This window comes from Coffea eugenioides, chromosome 1, assembly GCF_003713205.1.
Source record: "Coffea eugenioides isolate CCC68of chromosome 1, Ceug_1.0, whole genome shotgun sequence".
Lineage (NCBI taxonomy): Eukaryota > Viridiplantae > Streptophyta > Magnoliopsida > Gentianales > Rubiaceae > Coffea > Coffea eugenioides.
In genome coordinates, this window is record NC_040035.1 from 45,178,588 (window position 1) to 45,192,698 (window position 14,111).

General features: G+C 35.8%; 2 protein-coding genes and 2 pseudogenes across 4 annotated transcripts; 2 read left to right on the forward strand and 2 right to left on the reverse strand.

Annotated features, from left to right (window-relative positions):
- Position 1: 1 nt before the first annotated feature.
- LOC113773548 lies at positions 2 to 1,756 on the forward strand (annotated as a pseudogene).
- A 3,543-nt stretch (positions 1,757 to 5,299) lies between these two features.
- Positions 5,300 to 8,756, reverse strand: LOC113764787 (annotated as a pseudogene).
- Positions 8,757 to 9,856: 1,100 nt separating this feature from the next.
- Positions 9,857 to 12,293, forward strand: LOC113764763 (uncharacterized protein P8A3.02c-like). Of its 3 annotated transcripts, XM_027308755.1 has the most exons (5): positions 9,857 to 10,175; positions 10,461 to 10,492; positions 10,853 to 11,059; positions 11,528 to 11,860; positions 11,991 to 12,293. In XM_027308755.1, the coding sequence occupies exons 1-4, from the start codon at positions 9,950 to 9,952 to the stop codon at positions 11,840 to 11,842; spliced, it is 780 nt and encodes a 259-aa protein (XP_027164556.1). In that variant the 5' UTR covers positions 9,857 to 9,949; the 3' UTR covers positions 11,843 to 11,860; positions 11,991 to 12,293. The 3 variants fall into 3 exon arrangements, with proteins under 3 accessions (XP_027164556.1, XP_027164548.1, XP_027164564.1); XM_027308747.1 differs by having other exon boundaries at positions 11,528 to 12,293; XM_027308763.1 differs by lacking the exon at positions 11,991 to 12,293 and having other exon boundaries at positions 10,853 to 11,054; positions 11,528 to 11,613.
- A 507-nt stretch (positions 12,294 to 12,800) lies between these two features.
- LOC113752361 (translocator protein homolog) lies at positions 12,801 to 13,927 on the reverse strand. The gene has a single exon (XM_027296481.1). It carries the CDS (start codon positions 13,599 to 13,601, stop codon positions 13,017 to 13,019), a length of 585 nt encoding a protein of 194 aa, XP_027152282.1. The 5' UTR covers positions 13,602 to 13,927; the 3' UTR covers positions 12,801 to 13,016.
- Positions 13,928 to 14,111: the final 184 nt, after the last annotated feature.

Genomic DNA, 14,111 nt, shown 5'->3' on the forward strand with positions numbered 1-14,111 from the left:
TATTGGTCAGGGTGGATATGGAGTTGTTTATCGTGGCCGACTGATAAATGGCTTTCTTGTTGCTGTTAAAAAAATCCTCAACAATATGTAAGTTCTTGAATGGGTTTATATATGGTCCTTCAAGTATTTTACAGAACCTGATAAATAATTGACAACGAGCCTTTTCTCTTGTTTCTAAATGTCCAGAGGGCAAGCAGAGAAGGAATTCAGGGTTGAAGTTGAGGCTATTGGTCATGTCCGGCAAAAAAATTTAGTTCGACTTCTGGGTTACTGTATTGAAGGAGCTCACAGGTACATTACTGCTTAAACCTATCTCATCATCTTTTCATTTGTGCATTAGATTTAAATGAGATGTAGATCAGCATTTTGTTTGAACCCTTAAAATTTACCGATCAGGTAGTTAAACCTCAAGGCATTTTTTGTTTAGCAAACTAACTTTACTTTACCTCTGTTGGACTTCCTTAAATTCAAGTTGTTGGCATATGAATATGTAAACAATGGAAATCTAGAACAATGGCTTCATGGAGCCCTGAGCCATCATGGTTATCTTACTTGGGAGGCTCGTATGAAAGTTTAGTGGGCTCTGCACAAGCGTAAGTCCATCTATAAACTTCTTCTTGTCTTTGAAGTTATTGTTAGGTTCCATTTTAAGTTCAAACGAGATATGCTTCTTGCATTCTTGCATATTTGCACGAGGCAATTGAGCCCAAAATGATGCATTGAGATATAAAGTCAAGCAATATACTCATTGATGATGACTTCAATGCTAAACTATCTAATTTTGGTCTGGCTAAGTTGCTCGGTGCAGGAAAAGTCATATTACAACCAAAGTTATGGGTACCTTTAGGTGGGTATTTATATCAGGTATCCGATCTCAATTGAACAAAGTCTCTTTTTCCTTACTGCTTTCTGTTTACAAGCTCTCTAATTAACCCAAACTCGACTTTTCTTTTTCTGACATTCTCCGTTTCCCCCATTTTTTAACCCATATAGATATGTAGCACCTGAATATGCAAATACTGGCCTCCTAAATGAGAAGTGTGATGTTTATAGCTTTGGGGTTGTGCTTTTGGAAGCCATTACTGGAAGAGATCCTGTAGATTATGGTTGCCCTGCACCTGAGGTATGATAGATAGCAATGTTCGAACATATATACACATGCTTGTCTCTAAATATCAAAAGTTTTGGCTGAAGAATTGGCATGCTTTTACTAAGCAGTAAACTGGATTGTTTAAAATTAAAAATATTTTGATTCAGATAAAAATTGTCATGAATCATATGAAACTGCAATTCACAATCTTGAGCCGTAATCAATCACAATCTGTACTTTATCTACTTTCCCTTCCTCTGTTTTCCAATGTTTTCTTGAACCTACAGTATCCAAGTTTGATATCGAAGTTTGGAAATACACATCATGATGATTGGCTCTGAGTATAGAAGATTTTCTCAGCATTATGAAAAAGATTCGTTTCTTTACTATCTTGATTTCTAGTCATTTGCTATTTTAAATTGACCAACTACGATGACATCCTGCCACTCATATTGAAATTGACTGTATGTTTTGATTCAGATTTTATTTGCATAATTTCTACGTTCATATTGAAGCCTGAATCTTTTTCATCTAATAATCTGGTTGCAGGGTGTTCATCCATGCGATAAGAGAAGCATCAGTCAGTATCAGTGCCTTTTTCCTGCAATAGATTTTTCACTGGCAAGTGTTTCAAATCTTTGCTACCAGTTATTTAGGGTGATATAGTGTTATCATTGGTCTTGAATCTTGATTAATGTTTAAATAGAAAGTGATGAGGATATGTTGTGGAAGGCAAATGTCAGGGAAACAAAAGAAGAAGTTGCAGTTAGAGGAATGAACTTCAAGAAATGGTAAACCACTTTATTGTTATTGCATTAGAAGTTGAACTTTAATCGCCACCACAAGCTTGTGTTCAGGTGCACATAAGCTCACACTTATCATCTGTTGAAATAGATTGTAGCAGTTTCAATTTTGAGTAAGTAACCTCTGCTCCGGGGTACTTTAATAAAGTTTTTGATTTTTGGCCATCTTGGTCCTTGTTGCTTGGTGACAAACGCATATAATAGAATGGGGCTTAGTCACATGGTTGATTGGGAGTTAACCTTGGACTATGATGCAAAGCATGGCTTCTCTCTCTCTCAACCATTGTTAATTCAAGGGAAGATTAAATACTCATATGCATATTTATGAGTCTTTATACAATATAGCTGCATATCTATGAGTCATTGTGCAATATATAGATATAAGTAGCTATAGTTATGCCTTACTGTCTATTAGATATGTATTTAGATTGGCCATGCATAAAAACATGTGAAAGGTTCGACCCATCCACATGAATCATTTAGGAAGATTCTTGTGAATGAGATTGATTCTTTTCTACATTACCTTCTCTAGAACACTCTTCCGAAAAACAAATATCATGGATGCAGGTTATTGACACGAAAAGAGAGAGAGATGGCTATTGTTACCCACAGTGGATTCTTGTTTCATATGCCATCCACATTTGGTAATGACTGTCACTCTTCAGTCAAGAAATAAATTGCTTAGCAGCAAGTTCTCATACGATTAGTATCTATCTCCAAAAACTTTAAACTCCATTTGGATGATGTGCTATTGTTATATCTGATTGTATTTTGGCAGCAAGTCTTGATCAAAGCTTGTAAGCTGTGAAGCAAATCGGATGATAGACTATTTAGCTAATGTATGGGATGCTAACAATATGATATCTTTTATTATGATGTTATACTCCACCATTTTTTAGTTGCAGCTAGATGGATGTTTGGAGATTTTATTCTCGTTTTGTATCTCGATATGATTGTATATTATTTTAAAGTTCCTTTTATGCAACAAAATTTACGAAAACTGCAAAAGCTAAAACTATAGCTTATTTTCGCTATTTAATAAAATTACAAAAACTTCAAAGATATTGATGCACTTTTGTCTAACTTTTCATATTTAATATCTGAATTTGAATAACTAGACATTTATGGGCAAGATTGAAAATTACACCGCGCATTGCGCGGTGGCCACCACCTAGTCATAATAAAAAAGCTTACACCAACCTACCTAAGAGAAAAAAGAGAGTATGCCAAGAGTAAGGTTAAGCATGTTATATGCACGTTTTCTTAGATTCATTGTTTTGCTCTACTCATTTGTGTTGGAATACCTTGCTGGAGTAGGATTTTGACATTGGAGGGTGATCATTATTCATCCATGTCTGTGAATTTTATGTACACTGAGACGTATTAACTTTAACTAGCAATCTTACCCGTGCAATACATAGGTTTCTATTTTCAATCAAATTTATTTTAGAAAAAGAAAATTCTAAAAAGTTCAAAAGATGAAAAAAAATATTTACATCAACTACTAGGCATTATGTATTGCATAGATATTATTATGTTGGACACACAAACCAAATATTTTAATATTCCAAAAGGTATTGTTATGAGAGCGTTATATGATTAAAACAATGTATGGAAGAATATTGAAGGGGGAAAAAAAAAGAAACATGCCAAAGAGATTTACTCTAGGATAAATGGAAGACTAACTAGAGTTGTGTTCGATGACAAATGAATTATAAGTAAATGTCACCATATTTACTTTTTTAACTACGTATGATACATGAAATATTTGTTCAGGCACCAAATATGAATATTGAATCTATTTTTAAACTGAATTAAAAAGTTAAAATAAATATTTGTATATTCCAAAATGATGCTAGTATAATGTAAAAAATTATTAAGTTTTCCTACACTATCAGTTTTGGATGGCTAACAATTATATAAAATTTGAATTTTAACGGGCGATAGTGTATACATTGTTAATGTATATAAGATTTACTCGAAAAAAATGAAAATAAAAATAAACCTATTGAAAGCTCACTAAACACCAATAAAAATGTATAAAACAAAGTTCATTCATCTTATAACAATATCACTAACTCCATCGTTGGCCATTAAAATGCATTTAAGAAATTTTAATATTTGATTTTTAAAATGAACATGAAAGTCATCGGAAAATTTTTTTTAAGGTGAGAAACAAATTTCCTTTCAATGAGCTTGATGCATCAAAATGGGAAAAATATTTTTCATATTAGGATTAATTTTTCCTTACACTATTAATGTATACACTGACGGGTTTGAATAAATATTATATAATATGAATTTGAATTTAAATATCAGTTTTGATCTATGTGGCATGCGATTACACCCGCTACTGTATAAACTGACGATGTATAAAATATTTACCCTTCAGATTATACATATATGTATCCAAGCATGCATATATACATACACAGATATGATAAAAATTCAAACCAATTTTGATTTGAATTCATGTGTTTAAAATCGTGATATGTTATTGAAGGATAGAATATTGAACCGAAAACTACAACTCTAAGCATATGATATACAGATTGATTTCCTTAGACTCCTGTCAGAAAATTTCTACTTTATGGATGGGAAAACATTTTGATGTTATTATACCGTGCCATTTGACCCGGTAGACAGATACTATAGGAGAAAACTGCTGGAGAACCTGTAGTAAATTAGTAATAAATCACGCACACCTTGGAAAGTGGAAAGTAATCAAGCACGCAAATTATGCAAATGGTGTCAACTGCGGCCAATCATTAGATGTTTTTGCCGTTTTCTTTCTGCAATTTTCTGGTTTCATACTTAAAGTTTGTGAGGTATGAGCTGCACGTGATTTATATATATATATATATATATATATATATATATATAAGAATATCAGTAGAAATGAGTAGAGCGAATTCATATGTTAGATGATTTGTCAAAAAAGAAAAAATTAAAACATTAGTTGACGGTGGATTTTGGTTTTATTCCTTAAATGTCAAAGCTATTGGATGTTATTAGTGAACCAATTTATTATATTATTATTATTTGATCAAAATAATTATTATTATTTTTAAGACGATGTTATTTACACTCTAATTATGTTATTTACGCTCTCATTGTCTCATTTTCATTTGACTGCAATACGGTTTCATTAAAATGAAAATGACATAGTGGGAGTGCAAATAATATATTTTAAAATATATATTAGCCTGTGTTCAAAATTATAGCTAATTGATCATATTATTCAAAATTGCAAACTTAAAGCTACTGGAACTTGCTTCTTTCTTTGTTTGCTGGGAAGTGATAAACAAACTAAAGAAATAGCGTAGAAGGTTAGATGTTCCTAGGACAATTTAATAATACGAGAAGTCGATGAGACCCCAAGGCAAATACTAACACCTCTTGATATTCTAACGAGTCAAACATTGACAGTAATAGGAAACTCTAAAATCTTTCTAGAGCATAAAAAAACAGGAACACTAATTACCGGTACATGATAAGATGAATATTTTGGCTTGTACCAGCAAGCACAAGATTATGCAATCGAAAATAATACATTAACGGATACTCCCATTACGAGTTATAGCAGTGAATAAATGAGCAGGTAATCGTTAACCACCAACAACAAATCGATTTAGGTTGATGTTGACACCGTAAGAGTTTCGGCATCACTTGAAACAGTGGGACCGCACTGAAACACTTTGCCAATTCTCTCAATCGGCACCACAGGCAGGCACTGCGACACCGTGTAACCCCTCTGCGCCGTGTAAGCCACGGCTTCATTGTATTTCTCGCACCAATAAACAGCCGTGGGGACAATCATTTGAACCACTTGAGGGAATAGAGGGTGCTGGTTCAGCGAGCGCCAAGCCGACACCGCATACTGCTCAGCTAGCGGCTCGCATTTGAAATAGAGAATTCCTTGGTTGTCGGCTCGTACGCATTATTATTAAGCGTCCGGGCAATACTTTTAGCACCGTCCACCAAACCGACCAGCTGCAACTCGGAGGCGACATCTCTAGCCACCTCAGGGGCCCTCTGAGCTCCCAAGAACAGTTGATGTGAGAATTGCTTCAGGATCGGGATCGGGTGTACATGACGGTCTAACTCATTAATCGATTCGTCGACCTACAAATCACGTGAGTCAATGAGATGAGTTGCACGTGCTGATGGCTACGGGGGAATGAAGAAATCAGGAAAAGGAAAGACATCACGTTTCATGTGACTACTGACTTTTGAGGAAGAAGATAACGAAAAAAGAAGAAGAAGAAGAAGAAAAACCTTGCAATCTACAAGCTTGAGAAGCTCAAGGGGACGTTGCGAAACTTGCGGTAGACAGGTCCAATGATGGTTCTGACAGTTGCTTCCACAGTTTTAACGCCCGATTTCAAAGGACCGGAGCTTTCTTTCGCGTAGTCGTAGAGTGATGAGAAGCAAATGATCATGTAGATTGCTCCGACTTGGACGAAATCAAGATACTTGAGCTCCTTCTTCTCGCATCCTCCCTCAACGGTAGGGTTCATTTGGGAGTTGAGGATTTGGACAGGAAAAAAAAAAGGAAAGAAAAGAAAGTTTAATTTTTGTTTTGTTTGTGAGTTTTTAGTAAGAGAGAAAAACAAGAAAATGGGAGGATAAATAGCAGGCAAAATTTTTCTTCTCAAATTGGAGAGAAAGTTGAAGGAAACTTGTGAAAATTTTTAATGTATCTGTTTTACTCTTAAAAATATTTTGAATAAATATTTAATGATTTTTCTATCCAAAATCATTTCATGAATTCTCAAAACCCCCAGACAACGTAATAATCCCTTCTCTTTTCTTATTTTCTGTCATAATTTAAGTTTTCTCTTCTTCTCTTTTCTATCCTAAACTCCCAAACTAAGCCTTAATGAATTCGAATCACAGAATTAGCATGTCAAGGACTTGGATATGATTTGCAGGGTAAAGAAGTTTAAAATAAATAAATAAATAAATGGACATGCATAAGATCAATCGCTTTAGTGGCAACTGACAAGACATCCACGCACATAGCAAGGAAAAAGAAAAATATTAGATGTATTCTTTTGCAAGTATCACGAAATCTAGACAAGCCTATATGCTGCCAATAAGCTAGAAAGAGTTTACTAGCAGAGAGAAAAGTATATCAAGAAAAAGGCGAGAAAATGAAGGAAGAAGGTCAAGTGGTCATGCTCACCGGCGTCGTCAGCTGTTTGACTTCATCCGATTCAGCCATAATCTCCCTTTGAAGAAATTGAGAATGATAATTAAATAGAGAAGAGGAACACATGAGAGACAAGTTACCTACAAGTAGTAATATGCAAAGTGCAACTGTGCAAAAGGAGGCAGCGAAATACATAAACTGGATTCCATACAATGCGCCTTAGAGCAACAGCAGCGCGGGTGTAATGGAGGGCCATTACACCACTCCATGACACGGTCTCCCATTGGAGCCGTGTCATGGGGATTACACGCATCATCAATTTTTAGTCATGGGGATTACCACTCCATGATGCGTGTAATCCCATTAGAAGGTGGGACCCATGATTAAATGTAAAGTAATTTTAGTCACCAACGATTACATTCAATTTTTGTTTCAACCGTTAATTTGCCAGCACACAACACATTTTAACTTTCCAACGGTTATATCTAACGGTTAGATTTTAACCTTCTATATAAACACACAACACTTTTTTTAAAACATATCCCACTATTCGACTCTATTATTTCTTTTACTCTCTCACTCATTTCATTCATTTTTTGTGATTATGGATGAAAATTTTAGTAGTTTTACAAATATATTAAATGCTCCAAATATAGAAAATTCATCATCCTCACAAAATCAAAACCCCCAAAATTTTCCAAAGTACCCATTTTCTGGTATTCCTACAAATGTGCAAAATTATGCATTTCCCTCAAATTTATCCACTTCCAATCATCCATCAAATTTTCAAAATCCGCCAAATTTTTGAAAGATAGAAAAAGATATATTATTCAAACTTAAAAATTAATAATATCATTTTTAGAAAATAAAAAATTCAAAATGTAAAAAATTTAATGAAAGTTAGTACTTTATTTTTTAAAAATAACAAAATTATTTTTAAAAATTACTTTATTTATTTATGGGATATGAGTTATGCATTATTAAAATAAATATTTGATTTAATTGTGGACCCATGCTATTACACCTTATGGAGTGTAATCCATTGTGAGTGAAAGTGTAATAAAAGAGGAGAAAGTGGAATGCTGACGTGGCATATGGATTACACTTCACAAGGTGTAATAGCATTGTGGATGCTCTTATGTTGTATGTGAACGAAATCAAATGTTATTAACCATTGCCCATTTTATAATTTTTTTTGTGTCGCAATGATAGAATTTCTATAAATCTAATATAGCCTAATCTAAAGGAGAGAGGAAAGGGGAGTCGATATGAGTAGAAACTCCATAAAAGAGGTCAATTAAGACCGTCACATATTATAATAATTTTTTGGTGGGAAATAAAGGTTGAACCCTTAAAAGTTTGGTGGTGACCAAAAAATAAATATTTATAGTAAAGTAAAATATTTCAAAAACACTTCAAAAAAACATCTAATTCAAACGCAGTCTTGATCTTTTCCAACTTTAGTTATAAGAACTTGTTAAAAATAAAACTTGTTAAAACACCTTGAGTATTAGTGATATTTTCACAAATAAAATTTTCAAATATAATGTTACAATAATACACTCTCAGAACACTCCAAAAATCACAGTATCAATATAAATATCAAATACAACTAAAAAATAAATAATTAAAAAATCACATCACCTTTATCTTTTCCTGTCATCACACATTACCACCACAAACCACTATTATCTCTCCTCTCATTCACCATATCTTCTCTGTCCCTTCTTCTTTCCTCGTTTCTCTTTCTCCTTTGTCTCTTTTGGTCACGGCTAGAGGCTCTGACTGGAGAGGAGAAAGGAGGCAGGAAAGGGGAAAAGAATGGAGGGGATGAAGGAGGATGAGGAAGAGGGAAGTGGAGACATAGGACGGGAAAAAAACAGAAAGTAAAAAGCACATAAAACGGGGATATGGGGACGGGGGAACATAAGTGGAATATCAATGGTTGGTGTCAATTTACGTTTTTGACCAAGCGAACCACAAGTGTGAGGGCATAAGTGGATATATGAAAACGACGAGGGAGTTATGTGAATTACATGAGGCGTAAGTTTTTTTTTCCTTAAACAAATTTCCTTTTTTATTTTTCTATCTCTCCCCGTACCCTTCTATCTTAACTATCAATTTCAAAATTCGAATTGGATAATAGAAAGAAACTGTAAGAGTACTCCCCTAGTGGCTAAATGGGGTGTAAGTTGAATTTGGCAAAATAAATAAATAAATAATATTAATGGTGTCTAAAAATTCATACAAGGAAAACACAAATACATCTAGAAAGTAGATTATTTGGGATAAATTTTTGAAAAAATATTGTAATATTTTTTTATATGACGTATGTAAGATAAATGACCTATTTGAGATGACAATAACTCGTTAAAAAAATACTCTACTTAACAGAGTTTTTAATAAAAGCACTTATTAAATGTTTAAACACCTTTAAATATATTATTTAGATACATTGTTCAATAAGTACTTATTGAATTGAATAATGTATAATTTTAAAATTTTAAAATATATTTATCTTTTTATTTAGTTCATGATATAATGATTAAATTTAATATTTTACTTTTTAAAACATAAAAACTATTGCCAAAGTTTTGAATTTGAGTTTTTATTAAAAGTTTTTTTAACACAAAAAGTTATTTATGGATTAATATTTACCAAATCGCTCAAAAATAGTTTTAGCGCTAAAAAAAGCATTTTTATCAAAAGACCTCAAATAGGATCAAAATCATGATTGGGAAAATATATTCACGATACAAATAAATAAATTATTTGTGTAAATAACCCTATTCCAATCAAACTCCGGGTTTTTTAACAGCGTTATCAAGTCGTTAGGGTGCGTGAGGCGGAGGAGCAAGTGCAGGGGATCCATCGGTGGGAGACCCTTAGAACCTAGCTAAGATGGAAGAGGAGGTGAGGATGCTTCTCCAGGACGCTTTTGGCGAATTATCAGATGGCGAAGGCGGCGAGGAAGCACAAGAACGGAAGTCCCAAGATTTGAACAAGCTCTCGATTTTTGGTGAAATCCAAAACTGGGAAAGAATTGAGCAAATTAAGGGCTTATGGTTATGCAGGGACTTCCTATCTCCCGATCAACAATCTTCGCTGCTCTCCGCAATCCAAAAAGGCACTTCTATCAATTTGTAAAAACCTTTCTAACTTAACTGCTTTCTTTGGTTGTTACGTACTAAGATGATTGTAAGACGCTCAAAAAACTGGTGATGGCATGTGAGCTTTCGTATTTTTTTTTCTTGAGTCCTACTACAATTTTTATGTTTCTTTAGAGTCGAATCAAATTAAATTTGTTTGAGTTTGATTAAATGCTTATTAAATATTTCTCAACGGATGATTGATAAAAACACAAAATAATAATTGAAGAGGGCTCTCATGCAAGTGTTATTTGTGGCTGCAGAAGGATGGTTGAGTGAATTCTCTGGAAATCAGGTATTAACACTTACTGCCCCTTAGTTCTTGGAAATGTTGAGTTGAATGTTCTGTAATCGTCGCTGCCCGTTGACAGCTCTTAGATTCTCACTTCCACTGGTTATTGCGAGTTTGTAGAAATCTGGTGCTAAATGGAAGACCACTCCTGTTTATTTTCTTGTTTTATTTATTTGGATGAATTTTAGAAGAATTGAAATAGATCATACCCGTCATGCCTTAAAACACTTCAGAATTTGATCTTTTGTTAACCGGCTGTACGTGGTTGTATTGTTATTTGTAAGCTAATCCGTTTCACATTGCTCTCCTTCACAATCGCTCTATTAATATTTCAGCATACATGCATTTTCTTTGTCGTTGAAGGCCATGAGATTTGGAAATCTTCCCCAATGGGCCATTGAACTTTCCAACTCCATTAAGGAGGCTGTTTTCGTCGGTCATTATCTCTCTGAATCCATGAACTTACCAACTCATGACAAAGGTAAAGAGGCCTACCCCCTTCCACCAGAATTGTTGTGGAGGGAACCGCTATTTGATCAACTTATTGTGAACACATACCAACCAGGTGAGGTGCGACATACTCTTAACTCAATTCCTTTATTCGCTCAGGAAATTGGTATGAATATAAACTTGACACACACACACACGCATATGTATGTATGTGTGTGTATAAACTCTCTGCATAACTCCTTTCCATGCTTGGCAAGTTCATGTCTCTGGTTTGGCTTCATGATGATTGTAGTAATACAACCAAAAGCACCTTGGATTACTGCTGAGTTGCCTTTCTTGATAAAATTCTTTCCATTCTCTGGTCCCTTGGAGTTTTGCTCGTTGGGCTATTATAAGTAAACTTGCTGGCAGTTCCCCATTTTTCCTTTTCTTTGTTTTTTTTTCCCTTTAATCGTTTCAATTGTTAATTGGTCAAGAAAAATCAGTTACCATGCACTAGGTGATTTTCTTGCTATTAATATTTATTTCCCTTTGTCCGTCTTCTTAAGACCATTGGAAACAGACCACTTTGATCCTACTGGCATGCAGGGAATTTGTGCGCATGTTGATCTGATGCGCTTTGAAGATGGAATTGCCATTCTTTCTTTGGAATCATCCTGTGTCATGCACTTTAGTCTAGTTGAGGATGAGTTATCTGATTATAGAGAGGAGAAGGCGGGCAAAAATAGTTCTTCTGCAAAGATCCCTGTGCTTTTAACCGAAGGATCGTTGGTCCTAATGTGGGGAGAAGCACGCTACTTTTGGAAGCATGAGATTAATAGGAAGCCTGGTTTTCAGAAGTGGATGGGGCAAGAAATTGATCAAAGAAAGCGAACCTCTATTACATTGAGGAAGCTTTGCTAAACTACACCATATTCCGTGGTATATCCCAGCTCCACATCTAATTTTCAGCAGCTCGATTCTACTTTGCTGTGGTAGTAATTATCGCGTGTATATGAATATCCTTCCCGTCGCCCAGCGGTTGGGAAGGACTAATTGGCTATTGCTTCAGGTGAGATCAATATGATTTAAGCTTTTGGGAGTCGAGGCTTGATCTCGGGAGCGCGATAGACTGTCCGTTTGTTCCTTTAAGACAAAACAACTCACTCCTTGACCAGGGCCTTTTATTCTTTTTCACTGGTGGTTCTTTCTACTTGTATTCTATTCGGTCAATGCTCCAATTTCCAACGGCCCACTGTGAGGGCAAGACATTCCTGGCGAACATATTATTGTAATTTATAGCCCCTCGAATGTAAAACTATAATAGCCAATCGAATGCGAGGGTAATAGAATGTCTCAAGCGTGCTTTCTGATACATGGAGAGGGAAGGTTACGGATACATGCAACGTTTTACGGCTATGATTCAACATAATCTTCTCTTTTCTATCTCGACTGCAGATAACTCTTTTCAGTACAATATTATTGTTACAATTAATAATCCTCTACTGAAAAAAAAGGGAATAGAGATGGGGGAAAGCGGATGGGGGTATCTTCTTTTCTATCTTTTGACTGGTGACTCCAACTACTTTTTTTTTTTTTTTTTTTAAAGCACAATATTGTTACAATTAATTCTATACTGAGAAAAAGGAACTTAGTCCTTCCTCAAGTGACCAACCGAGCATCAAGTTATCAGTTTGATGTTGAAGCGTTACTCATAACAGCCATTGTAATTAACGTGAAAATGGGGAAGCGCATGTACCTCTATACAAAAGAACCATATAAAATTCCTAATTTGAGTCTCCGGGATAAAAACCTGGAACAGGAATTTCTTTCCACCCCACTCTGTCCAAACAAGTAGCAAAAGGAATAAAAGCACGCAACAAAATTTGAAGTCCGTGCAAAACATATTACTAATCAGTGCTGGCATGAGATCGTGCAGTCCACAAACTTCTCGCAGCAACCAGAGGGCAAAAGTGAGAGATACAAGAGGAAAAAGAAGTCTGTCTCAATCCGAGAAGGTATGTTACATCTGTATGCACCCGAAAAGGAAATTAAGAACGGAGGCCAAAAAAGAAAAGAAAAGAAAAGATGTTGTCTATCACACGAGGGGTAATACAAGCACAATATTTGCTAGTGACAAAATCAAAGCCCATAAAAGGCAAGGCTTCACTAGATCGCCAGCGATGGGATTCATGGTTCGAAAGGTCCTGGCGCACCCAACCAAAGCCCCAAACAAAGCGACGCAAAGCACCAAGCCCATCCTACTGGCTCCAGCCTGAAAAACGATCGGATCCCAAGCAAGGCTCAAGGAGAGCTGGCCCAAGTACAGCAGCAACGCCGTAGGGTTCCTGTGAAAGCCACCTTCGACCCAAACAAGCCATGCCGACAGGCCCATAAGGAAAGCAGAGGCCAGGCAAGCCGAGTGCAAGGCCCACAGAGGAGGAGACCAGAAGGGCTTTTTCATGGTAGCATACTGAAGACTAGAGCCGAAAAGAGAAATGTCCAACAGGGTTAAAGAAAGTGGGAGAGCAAGTGCAAGGCCCAGTGAGCGAAGGCCGCGCTTGGCCATGGCTGTTCTCTTCTTCTGGTGTCTTCTTGTCGCGGTGGTGCCGGTATCTTTTGGGGGCTGTATCTCCTCTTCTTCTTCTTCTCTGGTTCTGTGTTTCAGTTCCTGGGAAGCCATGACGACTACCGGCGTTGTGTTTGTTTGATTTAGACGAGTGAGAGAGAGAGAGAGCGAGAGAGAGAGAGAGAGACAAACACACGCGAATTGGGAAAAAAAAAAAGAGTGGCTGCAGAGCTTTTTCAGGTGAAGAATTTATGGAGCAAAGCGAGTTTTTCTGTGGTTTTGTTGCGGGGAGAAGGAGGACAGATGGCGGAAAGGGATGATGAATTTACTTGAGCAGCGTACACGTGGGCCAAAATTTATCGCCAGCGCTGCATGAGGTATTAATGATCTCTTTTGCTATCTTGGCACCTCTCTGCTGACAAACATTACATCATTCCGAGTCAACAATTACCACCATGCTCTGCTTGGCTCTATTACCATTCTCTCCGTCTCCTCTCATGAAATTTGTTACTTTTTCTTGTTTTAAAATTAATTATCCTAATCCACCCTTTCTTTTTAATCAAATCTTATCTCTGTTCTGTTCTTTACGTCACTCGTCATTTATCTATCATAATTATCAATACA